The sequence below is a fragment of the Bos indicus x Bos taurus genome, chromosome 3 (genome assembly GCF_003369695.1).
Source record: "Bos indicus x Bos taurus breed Angus x Brahman F1 hybrid chromosome 3, Bos_hybrid_MaternalHap_v2.0, whole genome shotgun sequence".
In the NCBI taxonomy this organism is placed as follows: domain Eukaryota; kingdom Metazoa; phylum Chordata; class Mammalia; order Artiodactyla; family Bovidae; genus Bos; species Bos indicus x Bos taurus.
Window position 1 is genome coordinate 67,203,231 of NC_040078.1, and position 22,400 is coordinate 67,225,630.

Below are 22,400 nucleotides of genomic sequence, written 5' to 3' on the forward strand. Positions count from 1 at the left end.
TGGGCTCCTCTGTCCATAGGATGTCCCAGGCAAGAATACTGGAATCTTTCTTTTCCAAGGGAATATCGGGACCCAGGGATCTATCCAGTCTCTTGCATTTGTAGGCAGATTCTTTACCACTGAGCCATCAGGGAAGCCTAAGGGCTGATACTATCAAATGCTTATTAAAATTTTTTGAGATGTGGTAAGCCTCAATTCAAGCATATTTGCATTCAAAAGCAAACAGCAAGATCAGAGATCCAGGGAATGGGTGTAGAACATAAGCGATTGGTGAATTGTCTGTTCTCATATAGTTTACTAGAAATATTACTTCTAGTACATGACACTGCCTAAATTTGCTTGCTTGATATGTAAAGACAGTTGAGCTCAGAAATAATTTAAAAAAGTTTATTGGTGTATAATTGATTTATAATGCTGGGTTAGTTTCAGGTATACAGCAAAATGAATTAGATACTCATATATCTACTCTTAAAATTCTTTATATAGGCCTTTAGAGTATTGGGCAGAGTTTCCTGTGCTATACAGCGAGTCCTTATTAGTTGTCTCTTTTGTATATAGTAGTATATACATGTCAGTCCCAGTCTTCTACTTTTCCCCTCCCTCCCTTACCTCCTGGTAACTAAGTTTTAAAAATAAGTTCATTTGTACCCTTTTATTATTTATTTGGCTGCACCAAGTCTTAGTTAGTGGCATGTGGGATCTAGTTCCCTGACCAGGGATTGAACCCTGGCCCTCTGCATTATAAGCTTGGAGTCTTAGCCAGTGGACCAACAGAGAAGGCCCGTATTTTTTTTTTTTAGATTACACATTTATATAAGGGATATCATATGATACTTGTCTTTCTGTATCTGACTTACTTCACTTAGTATGATAGTCTCTAGCTCATGCTGCTAAGTCACTTCAGTCGTGTCCGACTCTGTGTGACCCCATAGACGGCAGCCCACCAGGCTCCCCCATCCCTGGGATTCTCCAGGCAGGAACACTGAAGTGGGTTGCCGTTGCCTTCTCCAGTGCATGAAAGTGAAAAGTGAAAGTGAAGTCGCTCAGTCGTGCCCGACTCTTAGCGACCCCATGGACTGCAGCCCACCAGGCTCCTCCATCCATGGGATTTTCCAGGCAAGAGTACTGGAGTGGGGTGCCATTGCCTTCTCCCTCTAGCTCATAAGTAACTTCTAAAAATTGTATTGCAGTTATACATTGTCCTTGCTGCTTAATTGTTAAATTATTTTATTCATCTCAATTGTGAATAGTGGTTTCTTTTTTAATATTGATAATTCTTAATGAATATTTTTAGGATTGATGCAGTTCTCAAATAGCACTGCACACTAGAATTACGATATTTTAAAAATATGTGAGTGCCTAGCCTTGCCCTAGAGATTCTGATTTAGTCTGTGGAATCTCAGAAATCCCCCTCTCCCCCCACCCCACCTCCTTTTTTAAAAAGTTCTTCAAATGATTCTTATAATCAACCAGATTTGGAAATCATTGCTGTACACAGAGTAGTTTTAGAACCCATCTTAAAATTTTAATACTAAATTTTTTTTGGCCACCCGTGACTTGGAAGGTCTTAATTTAAAGACCTGAGATCAGACCTGAGCCCATGGCTGTGAAAATGCTGAGTCCTAACCACCAGACCACTAGGGGATTCCCAACTAATTTTTTTTTTTTTTTAATGATTGAACTCAAAAAAGAAAAATTTCAGGACTTCCCTGGTGGCTCAGTGGTTAAGCATCTGCCTGCCAATGCGGAAGACATGGTTCAGTCCCTGGTCCAGTAAGATCCCACATGCCAAGGGGCAGCTAAGCCTGACAGCTACTGAGCCTGCACGCTGCACCTACTGAAGCCCATGCACCTGGCGCTCATGGTCTGCGACAGGGAAGCCACCATGAGAAGCCAGCACACTGCAATGAAGAGTGGCCCCTGCTTGCCGCAACTAGAGAAAGCCCGTGTGTAGCAATGAAGACCTCGTGCAGCCATAAATAAGTAAATAAAACACATTTCAGATTGGATGTTTAATTCAAACATTTCATTAAAAATTAAAAATTTATTTTTAGGGAAAAAGCTTTTAAACTTACAGCATATATTTTCCTTATTTCTTTTTCTTTTTTGACCCTTAAAAATGAGTGTTAATCTGTAATTTGGCATCTATCAAGATGTTTTCTGATACTTATTAAACATAACTATTACAAACTATGGGCTTCCCTGGTAGTTCAGATGGTAAAGAATTTGCCTGGAATGTGGGAGACCTGGTTCGATCCCTAGGTTGGGAAGATCCCCTGGAGGAGGGAACAGCTACCTGCTCTAGTAGAATTGCCTGGAGAATTTCATGGACAGAGGAGCCTGGCAGGTTACAGTCTCTGGGGTTGCAGAGAGGCGGACGTGACTTTCACTTTCGTTATAGTCTATAATGGCCAGTACCCTTGCCTGGAAAATCCCATGGATGGAGGAGCCTGGAAGGCTGCAGTCCATGGGGTTGTGAAGAGTTGGACACGACTGAGCAACTTCACTTTCACTTTTCACTTTCATGCATTGGAGAAGGAAATGGCAACCCACTCCAGTGTTCTTGCCTGGAGAATCCCAGGGACGGGGGAGCCTGGTGGGCTGCCATCTATGGGGTCACACAGAATCGGACACGACTGAAGCGACTTAGCAGCAGTAAAAGATTCTTACATTGTTATTAAGCCATTAGATGACAGGCAGCATAGAATTCTAAAAGTGAAAGTGAAAGTTGCTCAGTCAGGTCCGACTCTGGGACCCCACAGTCTGTAGCATCTGCCTATGGAATTCTCCAGGCAAGAATGCTGGAGTGGGTTGCCATGCCCTTCTCCAGGGATCTTCCCAACCCAGGGATCAAACCCAGGTCTCCCACATTGCAGGCAGACTCTTTACCATTTTAGCTACTCAGGAATCTGCCTAGAATTCTAAAGGGCCAGTCCAAATAACATGTGAGAAGAGGTTTTGTGTTAATATTTTGCACTCTGATCGTATTTGGCCATATATTTTGAAGAGTAAGTAATCTGTGTAAATGATCAGATACAGTTTCCTTCTGACTTCATTTGTGTTAATATTTACTGAAAACGGATACGTCCTTGAGAACATCGTCCGTTTTTTTTTTTAATTCAAAGAAATGATTCACATCTTTTCAGTTTTCTGGAAAACTTCAGGTAATATGCAGTACCATTTGAATAACCACAACAAAAATGAAAACTCAAATTATATGTATTTGTTATGATAAAAATAGATATTATTCTTATGATTTTCTAATGTCTTAAAGGACTTCCATGGTGGCTCAGTGGTAAAGAATCCATCGGCTAATGCAGGGGACATGGGTTCCATCCCTGGGTCAGGAAGGTCCCCTGGAGAAGGAAATAGCAACCCACTCCAGTATTCTTGCCTGGGAAATCCCATGGACAGAGGAACCTGGCAGTCTGTGGAGTCACAAAAAGAATTGGACATGACTTAGCTACCAAGCAGCAAAAACAACAGATATCTTAATAACTAGCTGAAACTTTAATTGGCAGGCTCCTTAAGAAATACATGGTTCTAGTTTTAAGAAGTTATTCCTTCTTTTCTGGACATAGTAATTTTTATCTGCCATGTTCAAAGTCCCAGGTTTAGCTAGTTAATTTAAAACTATCTTAAAGATGGGCTGGAAAAACTCACAGGAGCTTGTTAATTATGCTTGTAAATCATGTAAAAATAAATGACTGTGTATAATATATATTAATTTTGATGTATTAAATGTTCTCAAGTGTAGATGAAATCCCAGTTGGTCACTGGCATTGTGATTTAGGGCTCATAATTTTTCAGTGCTATGATGATTACCTTTGCTTAAAGTTGGTGCTTCAGTATTACAGATCCTTTTTTTTTCCCAGTCGAGTGTGTTTGATTGACAGTGTTGTGTTAGTTTCAGGTGTACAGCAAAGTAATTCAGTTATACATGTATCTGTTCTTTTTCAAGTACTAATCCTATTTAGGTTATTAAAGAGTATTGAACAGAGTTCCCTGTGCTATATACAGTAGGTCCTTGTTGGTTACCTATTTTAAATATAACTATGTACATATCAATATACATTGTCTAAATAGAAATTCTGTTTAGGTTTTCTGCCTATTATTTGATTGGGTTGTTTGCTTAGTTTTGACTGTGCTGGGTCTTCTATTCTCCTGCCCATCTGCCCTAGATCAAGAAGTTCATTCTCTAAATCTGTGAGTCTCTTTCTATTTTGTAAATAAATGTTCATTTGTATCTTTTTTTTAGATTCTGCATATAAGTGATAGTATATAGTATTTGTCTTTCTCTGACTTAGTTCACTTAGTATTACCAGGTACATCACTGCTGCTTTTAAGCTTGCTTCCAGACAACCTGGACTTGAAATAGATACTGTACTAATGTACTGTATACAGTACTATAAAGTACAGAAAAGCACAACCACTTGTAGAGGATGCACACACGTGACAGTGTATGCCAGACACGTGAATTGGACTTTCAAACGCTATTCGCATCTTTGAAAGTTTGCAACTTGAAGGTTTGTATGTAGGGAACTTACTGCGCAGGTCTTTTGTCTCATTGGGCTTCCCTGTGGCTCAGCTCAGCTGGTAAAGAATCCACCTGCAATGCAGGAGACCTGGGTTCGATAGCTGGGTTGGGAAGACCCCCTGGAGAATTCTATTGAACTGTATAGTCCTTGGGGTTGCAAAGAGTTGGACACGACTGAGTGACTTTCACTTTATTTCATTAGGTAGGTTTATTCCTAGGTATTTTATTTTTTTATGTGATGGTAAATGGGATTGTTTCTCTTTTGAAAATGTATTTATTTATTGGCTGCACTGGATGATCGTTGCTGTTTGTGGGCTTTTTCTAATTGCAACAAGTGGGGGCTACTCTTTAGTTGTGGGGTGCAGGCTTTTTTCTCATTGTTGTTGCTTCGCTTGTTGGGTAGCACAGGCTCTAGGGTGTGCGTGCTTAGTTGCCAGTGGGATCTTCCTAGACCAGGGATCAAAGTCTAGTCCTTGGTTTGGCAGGTGGGTCTTAACCACTGGACCACCTGGGAAGTCCTGGGATTGTTTCTTTAGTTTCTTTTCCTGATCTTTTGTTTGGTAGTGTATAGAAATGCAACAGTGCATTAATTTTATATCCTGCAACTTGACTGAATTCACTGATGAGCTCTGGTAGTTTTGGGGTAGCATCTTTATGGCTTTCTATATGCATCATCATATCCTCTACAAACAGGGACAGTTTTAATTCTTTTCCAATTTGGACTTTTAAAATTTCTTTTACCCTTCTGATTGCAGTGGCTAGGGCCTCCAAAATTATTTTGAATAGAAATGATGAGAGCAGGCACCCTTGTCTTGTTCCTGAGCTTAGAGGAAATACTTTCAGCTTTTCACCACTGAGTATGATGTTAGCTGTAGGTTTGTCATATATGGCCTTTATTATGTTGAGGTATGTTCCCTCTGTGTCATTTTTTTGGAGAGTTTTTTTTTAATCTTAAATGGGTTTTGAATTTTGTCAGAAGTGTTTTCTGTATATTGAGATGATCATATGGTTTTTATTCTTTAGTTTGTTGATATGGTATATTGCAATGATTGGTCCACAGCTGTGAATTCTTGAAAGTTAATTTTATCAGTCAGTGAACATACATTCTCTTGAGTGCTTCCTGTAAGCTTGGCATAGTCTTAGATACCATATATGTAGAGATGGGTAAGAGTTGGTCTCCTGGAGGAGTTTGTAGAGACATTTTTATTTATCTAATGTATTCATTAAAATTTTTTATTGGAGTATAGTTAATTTGCAGTGTTTTCACTTCAGGTGTATAGCAGAGTGATTTAGTTATGTATATATAAACATATCTCTCTCTCTCTCTCTCTCTCTCTCTGAAATATTCTTTTCCTATATAGACCATTACAGAGTATTGAGTAGAGTACCCTGTGCTATACAGTAGACCCTTATTAGTTATCCTTTATATATATATAGTAGTTTAGGGAGACACATTTTAAAATTTTTTTTAATTGGAGGATAATTGCTTTACAGTGTTGTATTGGTTGCTGCCATACAACAACATGAATCAGCCATAAGTATACATTATGCCCCCTCCCTCTTGAAACTCTCTCACACCCTACCTATCCCACCCTCTAGGTTGTTTCAGAGCACCTTGTTGAGCTGCCTGTGTTGTACAGCGGCTTCCCACTATCTGTTTTACGAATGGTAATGTATATGTTTCAGTGCTACTCTCTCAATTCCTCCCGCTTTCTCCTTCTCCCTGTGTCCAGAAGTCTATTCTCTGTGTCTGCATCTTTATTCCTATTCTGCAAATAGGTTCATCAGTACTGTTCTTCTGTACAGTACAGATTATATGTATGTAATCTGTAATCAGTACAGATTATATGTATATGTGTGTATATGTATATATATATATGCATTATTATACAATATTTGTTTTTTTCTTTTTTACTTCACTCTATAACAGGCTGTAGGTTCATCTACCTCGCTAGAACTGACTCGTTTGTTCCTTTTTATGGCTTAGTAATATTCCATTTTATATATATATCATAACTTCTTTATCCATTCATCTGTCGATGGACATCTGGGTTGCTTCTGTGTCCTAGCTAATGTAAATAGAGCTGCAGTGAACATTGAGGTATATATTTCTTTTTCGGTTATGGTTTTTCCAGGGTAAATACCCAGGATTGGAATTGCTAGGTCATAGGGTAGTTTTATTCATTGTTTTTTAAGAAATCTCCATACTGTTCTCCATAGTGTTTGCATCAATTTACATTCCCATCAACTGTCCAAGAGGGTTCCCTTTTCTCCATATCCTCTTCAGCATTTATTGTTTGTAGATTTTTGATGATGGCCATTAAGCGGTGTGGAGTAGTATCTCATTGTAGTTTTGATTTGCAGTTTGCTTATAATTAGCAATGTCAAGCATGTTTGCATGAGCTGCTTGGCCATCCTTATGTCTTCTTTGGATAAAGGGCTATTGAGGTCTTCTGCCCATTTTTTGATTGGGTTGGTTGTTTTTCTGATACCAAGCTGCATGAGCTGTGTGTATATTTTGGAGGTGAATTCTTCATGTCAGTTGCTTCATTTGCTGTTATTTTCTCCCATTCTGAGGGTTATCTTTTCATCTTGTGTATGATTTTCTTTGCTATGCAAAAGCTTTTAAGTTTAATTAGGTCCTATTTGTGTATTTTTGTTTTTGTTTCCATTATTCTAGGAAGTGGGTCATAAAGGATCTTGCTGCAATTTATGTCATAGAGTGTTCTGCCTATGTTTTCCTCTAAGAGTTTTATAGTTTATGGTCTTTAGATATTTAATCCATTTCGAGTTTATTTTTGTATATGGTGTTAGGAAGGGTTCTAATTGCATTCTTTTACACTTAGCTGTCCAGTTTTCCCAGCACCACTTTTTGATGAAGGTATCTTTTCTCCATTGTATATTCTTGCTGCCTTTGTCAAAGATAAGGTATCCAAAGGTGCGTGGGTTTATCTCTGGGCTTTCTATCTTAGTTCCTCTGTTTGCATTTCTGTTTTTATGCCAGTACCATACTGTCTTGATGACTGTAGTCTTATAGTATAGTCTGAAATTAGGAAGGTTGATTCCTCCAACTCCCTTCTTCTTTCTCAAGATTGCTTTGGCTTGGAGTCTTTTTTTGTTTCCATACAAATTGTGAAAGTTTTTGCTCTAGTTCTGTGAAAAATGCCATTGACAATTTGATCAGGATTGCATGACTCTGCAGATTGCTTTCGGTAGTATAGTCATTTACACGGTATTGATTTTTCCAATCCAGGAACATGGTATATCTCAGGGAGACACATTTTAAGCCATTACACATTTCCATCCCAATTGTACTTTAGTGACACTGTTCTTATGTCTGCAATATCTCAATTATTTAATATCTTAGGAATATTTATGAAACTGTTACTTTCTCACAATACTTGAGATGTGATTCCAGTGTATTTGTATATGGCTTACCTTTTGTTTTCCTCCCCCAGTAACTGGCCCTGAATAGATTGAGTGATGATAATTGGCATATAAAAACATAGAAGAATACAAAAATTTCTTGCTCCTTTAGCAGCTCTACATTTTCTACATTTGCTGTGATCTGTCCTTGCTTCCTTTTCTTATCTGGCTTGGATTCCCTGATCTTTAACTGCATAGTTTTCTCAGCAACATTTTCCCTCCACTCTTCCATTGCCTTTCCTTTGTTCCTACTGAGGAAAAGTCACAGACTTCTGCATACTGGTACCTCTCTAAGTTTGTGGTTTCCAATTACAGTTGTGGGCCTCTCAGGTGCCAGGTACCTTCCATGTTTCCCTAATCAGCTTTTTTTCATGACTTTTAAAAATCTTTTTTACTCTGACTAAGCTACCAGTCCCTCAATCCACATATGATCCTGTTTTCTATTTCATAGGTTTTCTCAGTCAACATCTTGTCACATATTTACCTGCATCTGTATCCATCCTTCATTAGTGAGTGGATAGTGTCCTCATTCGGAGAAGGCAATGGCACCCAACTCCAGTACTCTTGCCTGGAAAATCCCATGGACGGAGGCACTAAGAGTCGGACACAACTGAGCAACTTCACTTTCACTTTTCACTTTCATGCATTGGAGAAGGAAATGGCAACCCACTCCAGTGTTCTTGTCTGGAGAATCCCAGGGATGGGGGAGCCTGGTGGGCTGCCGTCTATGGGGTTGCACAGAGTCGGACACGACTGAAGCGACTTAGCAGCAGCAGCAGTGTCCTCATTATGCTCGTGGGAATTGGAGAGGTTCAGCTGGGATCAAGTCCACTACTTGAAGTAGTTGGGCAAGTAGTTGCTTGAGCAACTTGCAAGTTATTTAACCCCCTTTAAGTTTTGTTTCCTCACCTACAAGAAGAGAGTACTAATACTTATAGGGCTGTCAGTGGTTGTAAAGGGATAACATAGTATATTCAGTTAGTTCAGTTCTTTCAGTTGTGTCCAACTCTTTGCACCCCCATGGACTGCAGTACGCCAGGCCTCCCTGTTCATCACCAACTCTGGGAATTTACTCAAACTTATGTCCATTGAGTCAGTGATGCCATCCAACCATCTCATCCTCTGTCGTCCCCTTCTCCTCCCGCCTTCAATCTTTCCCAGCATCAGGGTCTTTTCAAATGAGTCAGCTCTTTGCATCAGGTGGCCAAAGTATTGGCGTTTCAGCTTCAACATCAGTCCTTCCAATGAATATTCAGGACTGATTTCCTTTAGGATGAACTGGTTGAATTTCCTTGCTGTCCAAGGGACTCTCAAGAGTCTTCTCCCACACCACAGTTCAAAAGCATCAATTCTTCAGCACTCAGCTTTCTTTATAGTCCATCTCTCACATCCATACATGACTACTGCAAAAACCATAGCCTTGACTAAACGGACCTTTGTTGGCAAAGTAATGTCTCTGCTTTTTAATATGCTGTCTAGGTTGGTCATAACTTTTCTTCCAAGGAGTGAGCGTCTTTTAATTTCATGGCTGCAGTCACCATCTGCAGTAATTTTGAAGCTCCAAAAAATAAAGTCTGTGACTGTTTCTCCATCTCTTTGCTCTGAAGTGATGGGACCAGATGCCATGACCTTAGTTTTCTGAATGTTGAGCTTTAAGCCAACTTTTTCAGTCTCCTCTTTTACTTTCATCAAGAGGCTCTAGTTCTTCTTCACTTTCTGCCATAAGGGTGGTGTCATCTGCATATCTGAGGTTATTGATATTTCTCCCAGCAATCTTGATTCCAGCTGTGCTTTTTCCAGCCCAGTGTTTTTCATGATGTACTCTGCATATAAGTTAAATAAGCAGGGTGACAATATACAGCCTTGATGTACTCGTTTTCCTTTTTGGAACCACATTCCATGTCCAGTTCTAACTTGCTTCTTGACCTGCATACAGATTTCTCAAGAGGCAAGTCAGGTGGTCTGGTATTCCCATTTCTTTCAGAATTTTCCACAGTTTATTGTGATCCACACAGTCAAAGGCTTTGGCATAGTCAAGAAAGCAGAAATAGGTGTTTTTCTGGAACTCTCTTGCTTTTTTGATGATCCAGCAGATGTTGGCAGTTTGATCTCTGGTTCCTCTGCCTTTTCTAAAACCAGCTTGAACATCTGGAAGTTCATGGTTCACATATTGTTGAAGCCTAAATTAGAAGAAGTACTGAATTTTTAGTAGAAGCTGATGATGGTGATGGTGAGGAGGAAAAACAGTACTTTTTCACTCAAAATGAGTGAGTGAAGACATTTCTTTTTCCCATCTGCGTTTAAACATGCTTAGGTCTTTTCTTGATTTGAAAATTATCTTTTGATTTCTATACCTTTCAACTACTTTCTCTCCTTCACAGCTAAATTTCTTGAGAAAATTGATGCTATTTTCTACTTCTCTTTTGTTCACCATTCACTCCGTCCTAAAGTATTGAAGTCTAGCTTCAACCTCCCATCACACAAGTGAAGTGACTTACTGATGATTTCCTTGTATGAAATCCAGTGGACATAGCTCAGCCTTTTACCTTGTCTTTTTTTTTTTTTTAATTAGAAGTTGGCTTAACTGACCCTCCTTCTTGAAACTTTTTTTTTTTAATAGTTTTGTCCAGACAGTCACCACATGCTATAGAACCTATCTTATACATCTCTCAAATTACCTACTTACCTCTATCTCCATTCCCACTACCTTTCCCCTGGTTTATTACCATTAGAGCTCATTTAATTGGTCTTCCTCTACAGTCTTCTTTCACTTTAATCCATTCTCCTTGTTCTTCCCTGAATGGTATTTGTAAACTGCAACATTTTTTCCTTCATCTTAAAACTCCTCCAGAGCTTCCTAATTGCACTTAAAATCAAGCTTAATCTTAACTTTATAGAACCCTGTGTAATTAATCTCGTTTTCCTTCTCAAGCCTCAATTCTCTTCACTCCTAGTCTTACCAAATCTCTTTTTTGGTCTTAGGTGCTATGTTTTGCCTAGAAGCATTTCTGCATAATGTTCCTCCTGTTTGGTTGGAAAAGTCCTTGGACTTCTCCCCTACTACCCTCATTTCCTAGCTAATTCCCATTCTTCTTTCTGGCTCAGTTGAGCTTATTTTGGGAAGCTTTTCCTGACCCTCAGAGATCTCTGTTCAAAGCCTTCATATATTGTGTGCCTTTCTCTTTACGTCACTTCTTACCCCATATTGTAATTGTCTGTTTACTTATTTGTATTGCCCCCCTTGACCTCTGTTAGGAAACGGCTCTTTGTATCCCGAGTGTTTAGTTCTTAGCATCATAGGTGAATGAGTTTATGTATAAATGAAGGAAATCTTGCTGCTTCTTCAAATATTCGAAACTAAGAAAAATGATGTTAAAAACCGTACTTTAGCATCAGAGTATAGAAATATATGTGAAACTTGTTTAAGCCTTCTATTTAAATTAGATCCAAATAAAACAAAACATGATAAGAGAAAAGGAAATTATAGCTTAAATGTCATGCTTGTTTTTTTTTTTTTTTTTAAAGTATTAGATTGTCGACTCCATTCTAGATCCACTCTAGGCCAGTTTCCGAGTACTAAGATAGATTCAGAAAAGAGATGCCTGATAATTTTTTATTGTAGAGACCATTGAAAGAATGATTGTGTCTTTAGTATATTTGATGAAACCTTAATGTGAAAGGAATTAACCTTTGAAAAACATCAGAAATCAGACTTCTTTCAGGGGCTACCTATACATTGAGAGCATACATAATGAAGGCTTTTGGGGACGGGGGCAAATATTTTTATACAACTGTTTGAGACTGTCAAACCTCTTTTTTGATTGTAAGTGACATTTTAGTTAAAGCACTGCTTATTCTGTTTATGATACATTTAATTAGAAAAAAAAGAACCCCGATGCTCTTCTTTCTTCTTTATTGTTACTAAATATTTGGTACTAGCAGATGAGTAGAAAAAGGAAGAGTTGTTAAATAGGCTAATTTTATTACTATTCTCGTATATTTAAAATTGGGCAGAAAATTAAGGCCTCATGTTAGGTTTTGGAAAATGTTTTTGATTTAGGCTAATTTTCCTAGTGTGTGAAATCTAAACTCAATATTACATATAAATTAGGTTGTATAAATCATATTATGGAAGGAGATTTGTGACAGGAATCTTCTAATTGTATTTCTAAGTTTTGATTATGTCATCTGTAAAGTGGCAGTGATACCTTTTCAAAGTGTTTTTGATCAAGGGTAAATATGATTGATTACATATGTTATGTACTCAGTAAATATTCATGAAATGAGAAGTCCAAGGAAGGAAACAATCGCTGCTGCTGCTTCTGCTAAGTCGCTTCAGTCGTGTCCGACTCTGTGCAACCCCATAGACGGCAGCCCACCAGGCTCTGCTGTCCCTGGGATTCTCCAGGCAAGAACACTGGAGTGGGTTGCCATTTCCTTCTCCAATGCATGAAAGTGAAAAATGAAAGTGAAGTCGCTCAGTCGTGTCCGACTCTTCGCAACCCCATGGACTGCAGCCTACCAGGCTCCTCCATCCATGGGATTTTCCAGTCAAGAGTACTGGAGTGGGTTGCCATTGCCTTCTCCAAACAATAGCTGAGCAAAGAGTAAAATTAATAATAGTATAATGAGATTGATTGTAAGGTAGCAGTGTCAGTATGAGAAGTAAAAAGTTTTTATTCCATCTTGTGACTTGAAAATTTTATATAAATTGAATTCTTTAACAGATGGTTATATACCTGCATACAACTTTTACCACTCGTAAATATACTTTACAAACCACTGTGTTTCACATAACTTAGGTTGGTCTAATTCATTAAAGGTCTACCATTACTCAACTGAAGGAACTATTTTTCTTAACCTTTTTCTCCCTGCAGCCTCCTAATCAGAATGTATTTTTTAAGAGTTTGTAGTAGCTAGATCAGGCATCATGGTGTTTATTTTACATCACTACTGTGCTGAAGTACTGAAATTAAAAGACTAGAACTGGGCTTATACAATAGCTTAAGTTGAATAACTGTAGTAGGTCTAGAGATTAGATTTATTTGACAAAGATCTTACATTTGAAATACTCTAGTGATGATTACTTTTAAGCAGAATAAAGGTAATACCCTAAAAAGGTATTTTCAACAAATACTCATATTGAGCAGAGATAACAGCTGAATTTATTTGTAAACTGGCATGTTCTAGAACCATTAAAATGATTGCTGTATATGGTAAAGTTTAACCAGAATTAATGACAGTTTGCTAACATAAAATATTTTAAAATAATTGGATGGGATCTCTTAAATTCTGATATTTAAAGTGGTAGAATCTTAAATATATATTTCAGATACTCCCTTTTGCTTTTCCAAGATAGTAAAGGAATAATGGATATAGAGAAGTTGAGAACTTTATCTTAGTAAGAAGATTTTTTTGGAAAGAACAATTTTAGATTTATAGTAACATCAAGAGCATGTTACAAAGTTCCCATCACTCCCTACCCAATTTTCCCTATTAATAATATTTTACATTAATATGTTTATTATAATTAATGAATCAATATTAATACATTATTATTAACCAAAGTTCATACCTTATTCAGAATTCCTTAATTTTTAATTAATGTCCTTTCTGTGTTCTAGAATCTCGATTAGATTACCTTATAACATTTAGTTTTTATGTCTCCTTGTTGTGATAGTTTCTCAGACTTTGTTGATAACCTGGGCAGTTTTGAGGGATACCAGTCAAGTATTAATAGATTTCTCTCTATTGGAATTTGTCTGAGCTTTCCTCATGATTTGGGATTGTGGGTTTTTGGGAAGAAGACCACAGACATGAAGTGCCATTTTTGTCATGTCATACCAAGAGATACACTATTAAAATAGTATTATTTTATTGAAGTATAGTTGATTTACAATGTTGTGTTAATTTCTACTCTATGGTAAAATGATTCAGTTATACATATGGGTGTTCTTTTTCCTATTCTTTTCCATTCTGGTTTATCACAAGATATTGACTATAGTTCCCTGTGCTATACAGTAAGAATTTGTTGTTTATTCTCTATATAATTGTTTATGTCTGTTAATCCCATATGCCCAATCCCTCCCTCACTTCCCTTCCCTCTTGGTAACCACAAGTCTGTTTTGTATGTCTTTTTCTGTTTTATAGATAGGTTTATTTGTGTCATATTTTAGATTTCCATGTAAGTGATGTTGTATAGTATTTATCTTTCTCTTTCTGACTTAATTCACTTAGTATGATAAGCTCTAGGTCTGTCGCTGAAAATGGCATCATTTTATTCTTTTTTTATGATCAAACAGTATTCCACTGTATATATGTATTACATCTTCTTTATCCATTTATCTGTCTGTGGACATTTAGTTTGTTTCCACGTCTTGACTATTGTGAACATCACTGCAGTTTATATTGGGGTGCATTTATCCTTTCAAACCATGTTTTTCTCTGGATATTTGCCCAGGAATGGGATTGTAGGATCATATGGCAACTCTCTAGTTTTTTGAGGACCTTCCATACTATTTTCCGTAGAGGCTGCACCAGTTTCGGTTCCCACCAGTGGTATAGGAGGATTCCCTTTTCTCAACACCCTTTCAGCATTTGTTATCTGTAGACTTGTTTAATGATGGCCATTTTGACAGGTGTGAGGTGGTACCTTATTGTAGTTTTGATTTGTATTTTTTAATAATTTGCAATGTTGAGTACCTTTTCATGTGTCTAATGGCTATCTGTATGTCTTCTATTAATATTTGGGTCTTTTTTGCTAATTTTTGATTGGGTTGGTTGTTTTTTGTCATTGAGTTTTGTGAGCAATTTGTATATTCTTTGAAGTTAAGCCCTTGCCATTTCTTTCATCTGCAAATATTTTCTCCCATTGTCCTTTTGTTTTGTTTATGGTTTCCTTGGCTGTACAAAAACTTGTAAGTTGACTAGGTCTTATTTGTTTATTTTTGTTTCTATTTCTGTTGTCTTGGGAGACTGACCTGAGGAAACATTGGTAAGATTTATCCCAGAGAATGTTTTACATATGTTCTCTTCTAGGAGTTTTATGGTGTTATGTCTTATATTTAAGTCTTTAAGCCAAAGTCTTTAATCCATTCTGAGTTTATTTTTTGTATGGTGTTCTAACTTCATTGATTTACCTGCAGCTGTTCAGCTTTCCTGACATCACTTGCTAAAAGGATTTTCTCTATTGTATACTGTTGCCTCCTTTGTCAAAGATTAATTGACTGTAGATGTATGGGTTTATTTCTGGATTCTATTCTGTTCCATTGATCCGTATTTCTGTTTTTATGCCGATACCACATTGTTTTGACTACTTTGCTTTGTAGTTAGTATTGTCTGAAGTCTGGGAGGGTTATGCTCCCTGCTTTGTTCTTTTTCCTTAGGGTTGCTTTGGGTCTTTTCTGGTCCCATAGAAATTTTAGGATTATTTGTTCTAGGCCTGTAAAAAATATCACTGGTAGTTTGATAGGGATCACATTAAATCTGTAGATTGCTTTGGGTAGTATGACCATTTTAACAATGTTAATTCTTCCAATCCAAGAGCATGGGATCTTTTCATTTCTTTGAATCATCTTCCGTTTTCTTTATTAACGTTTATGATGTTTATTAATGTTTAAAACTTCTCAGAATTTAAGTCTTTCACCTCCTTGGTCAGGTTTATTCCTAATTATTTTATTTTTGATGTGATTTTAAAAGGGATTGTTTGTTTACATTCCCTTTCTGATGTTTCATTGCTAATGTAAAGAAATGCAACCAGTTTCTGTATGTTAGTCTTGTATCGTGCTAATTTGTTGAATTCATTTATCAGTTCTAGTAGTTTTTGTGTAGAGTCTTTAGGGTTTTCTATATGTAGTATCATGTCATCTGCATATAATGACAATTTTAGCTTTTCCCAAGGGATATGCTGTTAAGATGATTGATTGCAGTTGTTGACCTGGATCACCTAGCTGAGGTATAGTTTGTCAGGTTTCTCCACTGTGAGGTTACTCTCTGTCTTCCATACTCTTTTCTTTGGAAAGAAATCACTATGTACAGCCCACACTTAAGGAGTAGGGAGTTATGGGTCTCTCTCCTTGAGAGCAGAGTGTCTCCACAGATTATTTGGAAATCTTCTACATGGGAGATTTTTTTGTTCCTCCCTTTTTTTCTTTCTCCCCACCATCCCCCCCACGCTTCCTCCATCTCACTCTCCCTCATTTTTCCTTTAGTCATTTATTTGTGTAAGTGAAAAGTGAAAGTGAAGTCGGTCAGTCATGTCTGACTCTTTGCAACTCCATAGACTGACTGTAGCCTACTAGGCTCCTCAGTCCATGGGATTTTCCAGGCAAGAATACTGGAGTGGCTTGCCATTTCCTTCTCCAGGGGATCTTCCCGACCCAGGGACTGAACCTGGGTTTCCCGAATTGTAGGCAGACACTTTACTGTCTGAGCCACCAGGGATAAGTAGAGACTCATAAATACTTATTTTCCTACTTTGAGGTGTAATTTAGTAGCACTGTTTTATTGTTCAAATTGTTTCAGCTTTGGCCATAGGGAACCTTTCTGTTGTCTCCTGGGTCCCACTAAGGTGGTGTACTTTTGTTATATAGCTTTTTTGCCACTTCAAAATACTCCAGATTCATCTTGTGTATTTCGTGTCCCAGTGCTAGAATCAGCCTTCTTTGCAAAGGAACCCTATTTCCCTTTATTGCAGAAGGCAGTATTAGAAGTCAGTTTTTGAGTTCTGTATGCTCACTGCTGGATGCAGTTGATTATTTTATTTATCTGTCTGAGCTGGCAGAGCAGGAAAATACATGTGTATTTGGTAATCTATCTCTGTGTGTGTGTGTGTGTGTGTATATATATGTGTGTGTATGTATATATTGCTACTCCTGCTGCTAAGTCGCTTCAGTCGTGTCCGACTCTGTGTGACCCCATGGATGGCAGACCACCAGGCTCCCCTGTCCCTGGGATTCTCCAGGCAAGAACACTGGAGTGGGTTGCCATTTCCTTCTCCAATGCATGAAAATGAAAAGTGAGAGTGAAGTCGCTCAGTCGTGTCCGACTCCCAGCGACCCCATGGACTGTAGCCTACCAGGCTCCTCCGTCCATGGGATTTTCCAGGCAAGAGTACTGGAGTGGGGTGCCATTGCCTTCTCCAATATATATATATACACACACCTATCTATAAATACTTCTATATGTAACTATTACATATATATAAAGCTAAATATGAGTTTATACTTTGACTCCATCCCTAATTAATTATATTACCACATGGATTCTTCTAGCTTCTCCCCTTGTTTATCTGTAAATTTCCACTCTAGCAATAGCAAACCCTGGTCATCCTCCACTCATTTGTTTATTCCATTATATATGTACACAGAATTAGAATTGTTCATTCTTAGCTACTTGGAAATAGCTATGTAAAGCAGAATATATTGCTTATGATCAGTTCCTTTTACCTTTAGTCTTTGAGATGCTACTCATTTCCAGAGTTACCTCGGTCAGGATCTTTTCCTTCTACCGCCTTCAGAGAGGTAGTTTTATATATGTATAATATACTTAGATCCTTGTGTCAGAGAATACGTTCCTTCCTAGGGTTCCCTAATCTACTAAATGATTTTTTAAAAATTTGCACACATTAAAGTTCATTCTTTATGCTTTTTAAGTTTTATGCTTTTGGCAGATCCATGTCATGGATCCAACATTATATATAGTACCATGTAGAATAATTTTACTGGTATTAAAAATTCCCTGTATGTCATTTACTCAACCCTCTTCCTTTCTCTGAACTTCTGGGAACTACTAATCTCTTTAGTTTTATCTTTAACAGAATTTAATATTATTGGAATTGTAACATATAGCCTTTTCAGACTGAAGAAGTTTATTTTAATATTTATTATTTATATATTTTTTGGTTGTACCTTGCATCACATGTGATCTTAGTTCCAGGGAGTAAGCCTGCACCCTGTTCAATGGAAGCCTGGAGTCTTAACCACTGGACCACCAGGGAAGTCCCAAAGAAATTTATTTTTATTCTTCAGATTTTAAAAATACACTTATTTATTTGAATGTGTCAGATCTTTAGCTGTATCACACAGATTATCTAGTTATGATGTGAGGGCTTAGTTGTTCCAGGGTATGTAGGATCTTAGTTCCCTGACCAGGGATTGAAGCCGTGTCACCTGCATTGCAAGGTGCCTTCTTAACCACTGGACTAATAGGAAAGTCCCATGCAAGTTTTTTTTTTTTTTTCTGTTTTTATTTTTTTATTTTTAATTGAAGGATAATTGCTTTACAATGTTGTGTTGGTTTCTGCCATACATCAGCATGAATCAGCCGTAGGTAAAGACATAGGTGCACGTTTTTTATCCCTTTCATTTCTGCTTAGGTATATATGTGGTAATCTTATTGGGAAAATCTCTGAATATTCTAGGAAATTATTCAAATTAGCTGGGCTGAAGAATTAAATTCAGTATTTTCTTACAATCTTTTAACTTATTTTGGACTTGTACATCTTTACCAGTGTATGGACTAGGCCTTTCAATTTGATAATCATTTTATTTTGATTAAAGAGAAACAAAATAGGGGGTGAAGAGTTACACTTTCTTTGTCATCTCTGTTGGAATTATTTTTTTTTAAGTCAGAATCATTGTGGAATAATTTATATACAGTAAAGATTGTCAGAAGTTATTAACTTGAAAGAGAGACCTTTCTTCTCAGTTGCAGTAACTGCTATAGCACTTTTTTCAAGCTTCTTGTTTTTTCTCATAAGTCTCTTCTTATTTGTGCCTCATTAATTGTTACTTGCGTGCAGTAGTTTGCTGCAAGTTTAATAGACTCAATCATTTTTATTGATGATAGAGAAGTGTATCCTGCATGATAAATCTTTGGTTATTCAGCTAAGTGGGATAGACGTTCTGAGGGTGAAGTAGGATAGTTAAGAGTATTATAGAGAGGTTAGGTCTAGTACTCAACTCACTACAGTCACCCTAAGATTGAGCCTGCCTGGTAGAAAATACCAGCACAGTCGAGGTTTGTACACTCCATATACCTCAAAGCAAATGAAGGCAGAGTGAAAATGAGTTTAGACTTAACCTCTGTAACTTACCCCAGGAGTAACTTTTAATGTAGCCATTGCTTTCTGATTCAGTTCTAACGTTTGAATGAAGTAGCTCTATCTTGAGAAAAGTCTTACTTTTCAGTGTTAGCACTTTTAATATTAATTATTAAACATTTCATTAGGGATTAGTTAACAGAGCACTTAAGGATAAGAATATATTTTAGGTAGGGGCTGAAAAATTATTTTGATAGATACTGTTATATTGCAGTCATGCCATGGTTGTGGACATCAAAACTGCATTGCTTTACCTTTGAAATTTCTGCTTGTTTGCTGACTTATGAACTTTAAAGTTTCAGTATACTTTTGATTGCACAGAACATCTATCCATTTGTTCATTCAAAAAATGTTTACTGAACATGTGTGTGCTGGGAAGTGTGCTGCAAACTGGATAAATGAAACAGTGAACTTTTCAGATATGTTGCTGTCATGGAGTTTACAGTCTATTGGGAAATAGAATGAAATTTATTCAAAGTTATAAAGAACAGTGGTGCTTCACTAATATTTTAAAGACCTAGTAACTTATTTTGAAGTAAATTTGCAGCAGTTTGTTCTTTGTTCTTTTTGCAAAATACATTTGAGCATTCAAGGTTTTTGGGCTAACATGTTTCCATATGTGATCCATATGTGAAATCAGACATTTCTCAGAGAGCCAGGACAATGTGAACCAGAGGGAGAGTTGGGGAGAATATGAACAGGTAGTAGGTTTATGTGGGTAAAATTCATATTAGCCTATTTATAGGCAGGGAAGTAAAAAATATTTCTTTTTACTTAAGAAATACTAAGTAATTTAATATTGCGTAAGTCTTTTTTTCTGTAAAAATGTTTAATATGTAAGAAATAACAAGTTAAATTCCTTTAGAATGGAGATATAACAGAAAGAATGGGCTTCCCAGGTGGTTCAGTGGTAAAAAAATCCGCCTGCCAAGCAGAATACACAAGATTTGACCCCTGGGTCGGGAAGAGTCCCTGGAGAAGAAATTGGCAACCTACTCCAGTATTCTTGCCTGGGAAATCCCATGGACAGAGGAGCCAGTGGCTACAGTCCATGGGGTTGCAGATGAGTTGGACGCGATTTAGCGACTAAACATGAACAGAAAGAACAAATGAGAATCATGACAACCAAGATCATGTCTGAATTATGTGAAAGTTTCTTGTAACCCTAGTCAAGAAAATTTGTCACAGATATCTTATTCTAACAGGGTACAGCAGAGGGACTGAAAGTGATGATCCCTCCTGATGCTAAATTATTTTCTAATTTAGCTGTTTCTTAATGACTGATTGCTCGAAAGTCAAGATGCTCGTTTTCTTATTTTCTGTACTTATTCAGGTTTGAGAATTAAGAATTTAAGATGGGGGAATAAGGCTTTGCTTTCTCTAACTGATATTTTCTAACTAGGTACTTCGTAACTCAGGAAGACCTCATTTATTCCCAGTAATATGTTTTACTAAAACTCTTTCAGGTAACTTTACAAAGACGTGTGACTTAATAGTAGATCATGGATTGAACTCAGTTTTTTATTTATTGTTGTTACTAAAAAATTTTAGTGAGTTTTTTTTTATTTTCTTTTTGTCTCTGTAGTTATCAGAGACTGTTACAGACAATTGCTGTACTCGAAGCTCAGCGTTCTCAAGCAGTCCAGGACCTTGAAAGTTTAGGCAGACATCAGAGAGAAGCACTAAAAAATCCCATTGGATTTGTGGAAAAACTCCAGAAGAAGGTATATTTTGACCACTTTTTAAATTTATTGAGATGTATTTGGTAATAACCTTATTTATTCTTTTATATGAATACTTTTTAAAATGTTTAACCATGTTACTGAAGGTGGGATATTGCCTTCCTTCACCCCCACCAAATGCACAATAAGTATACCCCCAGTGAAGATGGCTAGGAGCTTTAATTGGATGCTTGTATAGAAACTTGATGTCCTGTTTCTAGCCATGTTTAGTCTTTTTCTGTTACTTTTTTCCTTCCCCATCTTAAAAATATTTTCCCTTTTTTGCTTTTAGGACTTTTAAGTTTATTGAAACTAAAAGAAAAAATACTTTAGTATTTTTAGTGTTTATTTACTGCTTTATTTACTCTAAAAGCAGTAGAAAACAATGGTGATACAAACAAAAATTCTATTTTAAATGTCTTTAAGGATGTGGTTGCCAAGGTCATGAGAATGAGGTGCAAGATGTGCGTTTATGCCGTAGTATTTGTCTTGAATTAGGGACCCACAAATTATTCAATAAATTTGAGAGGTAAATATTAGACAAAAGCATTGTCTGAAAAGTTAAAACTGAAAAACTATGAAAAAGAACCCTCTTTTTCACCTTAACACACAAATTTAGTTGTGTATGACAAGTTTGCTGCTGTTAAGTCGCTTCATTTGTGTCCAACTCTGTGCGACCCCATAGACGGCAGCCCACCAGGCTCCCCCGTCCCTGGGATTCTCCAGGCAAGAACACTGGAGTGGGTTGCCATTTCCTCTCCAGTGCATGAAAGTGAAAGTGAAGTCCCTCAGTCGTTTCCGACTCTTAGCGACCCCATGGACTGCAGCCCACCAGGCTCCTCCGTCCATGGGATTTTCCAGGCAAGAGTACTGGAGTGGGGTGCCATTGCCTTCTCCAATGACAAGTTTAGTTACTAGTTATTAATGAGTCACAAAAGTGGTCTACCAGGTGTTGAGGCAGCAGTCTTGGGGACTTCATTTTATGAACGCTTTCAGTGTTTACTTATCATGGTTTCAACTAAAATAGATTGTACTTTAATCTTAAACTCATTTTTTTCAGTTGTTGGGTGGGCAAAAAAGTTGCAGTTACACACATCTACTATATACGTCCGTGGTTGGTTATCTGCAGATTTTCCATGTCCATGTTTAATTTAGAACTAGATTTCTTTTCACTTTATTTCAGAAACAAGGGTGTGACATTGACCCTCTTAAGATTTTTTTGCAAAAATGTTCAAATATGTATTAAATCCCAGATACATTGGTAATCATGAAAGACTTGTGTTCCTTGGAAAGAAAATTTTCTGCGAAGTTTGATTCTTTAGTTTTTCTGTGTTAACTCATATATGTTTAATTTGCCAACTTTCTTTAAGTTTACCATAGTAGTTACGTTGTTGACATATGATCCCGTTGTTTTAGTGAACGTCTGAAAACTCCTAATTGAAATTAAGGAAACTTGGTTTATATATTGGTACATAGAATGCAGGGAACCTTTATGGCTTGTTAGCTTTCTTTGATGTTTTATCATCATTGTTTTAAAAGACACTCTATTCTAACTTTTCAAAAAGTTGAGTCTTAGACTGATATACGTTATTATAATGAGGGCTGTAGTATACTG

At 37.1% G+C, this 22,400-nt stretch overlaps 1 protein-coding gene across 4 annotated transcripts in view; it reads left to right on the plus strand.

Annotated features, from left to right (window-relative positions):
* Nucleotides 1-22,400, plus strand: part of ZZZ3 (zinc finger ZZ-type containing 3) — a 119,305-nt gene that overhangs the window by 80,363 nt on the left and 16,542 nt on the right. For all 4 annotated transcript variants that reach the window (XM_027536843.1, XM_027536846.1, XM_027536845.1 and 1 more), the window contains exon 5: nucleotides 20,650-20,788. In XM_027536843.1, coding sequence (XP_027392644.1) covers nucleotides 20,650-20,788 — 139 coding nt within the window. The remainder of the gene's footprint in view (nucleotides 1-20,649; nucleotides 20,789-22,400) is intronic.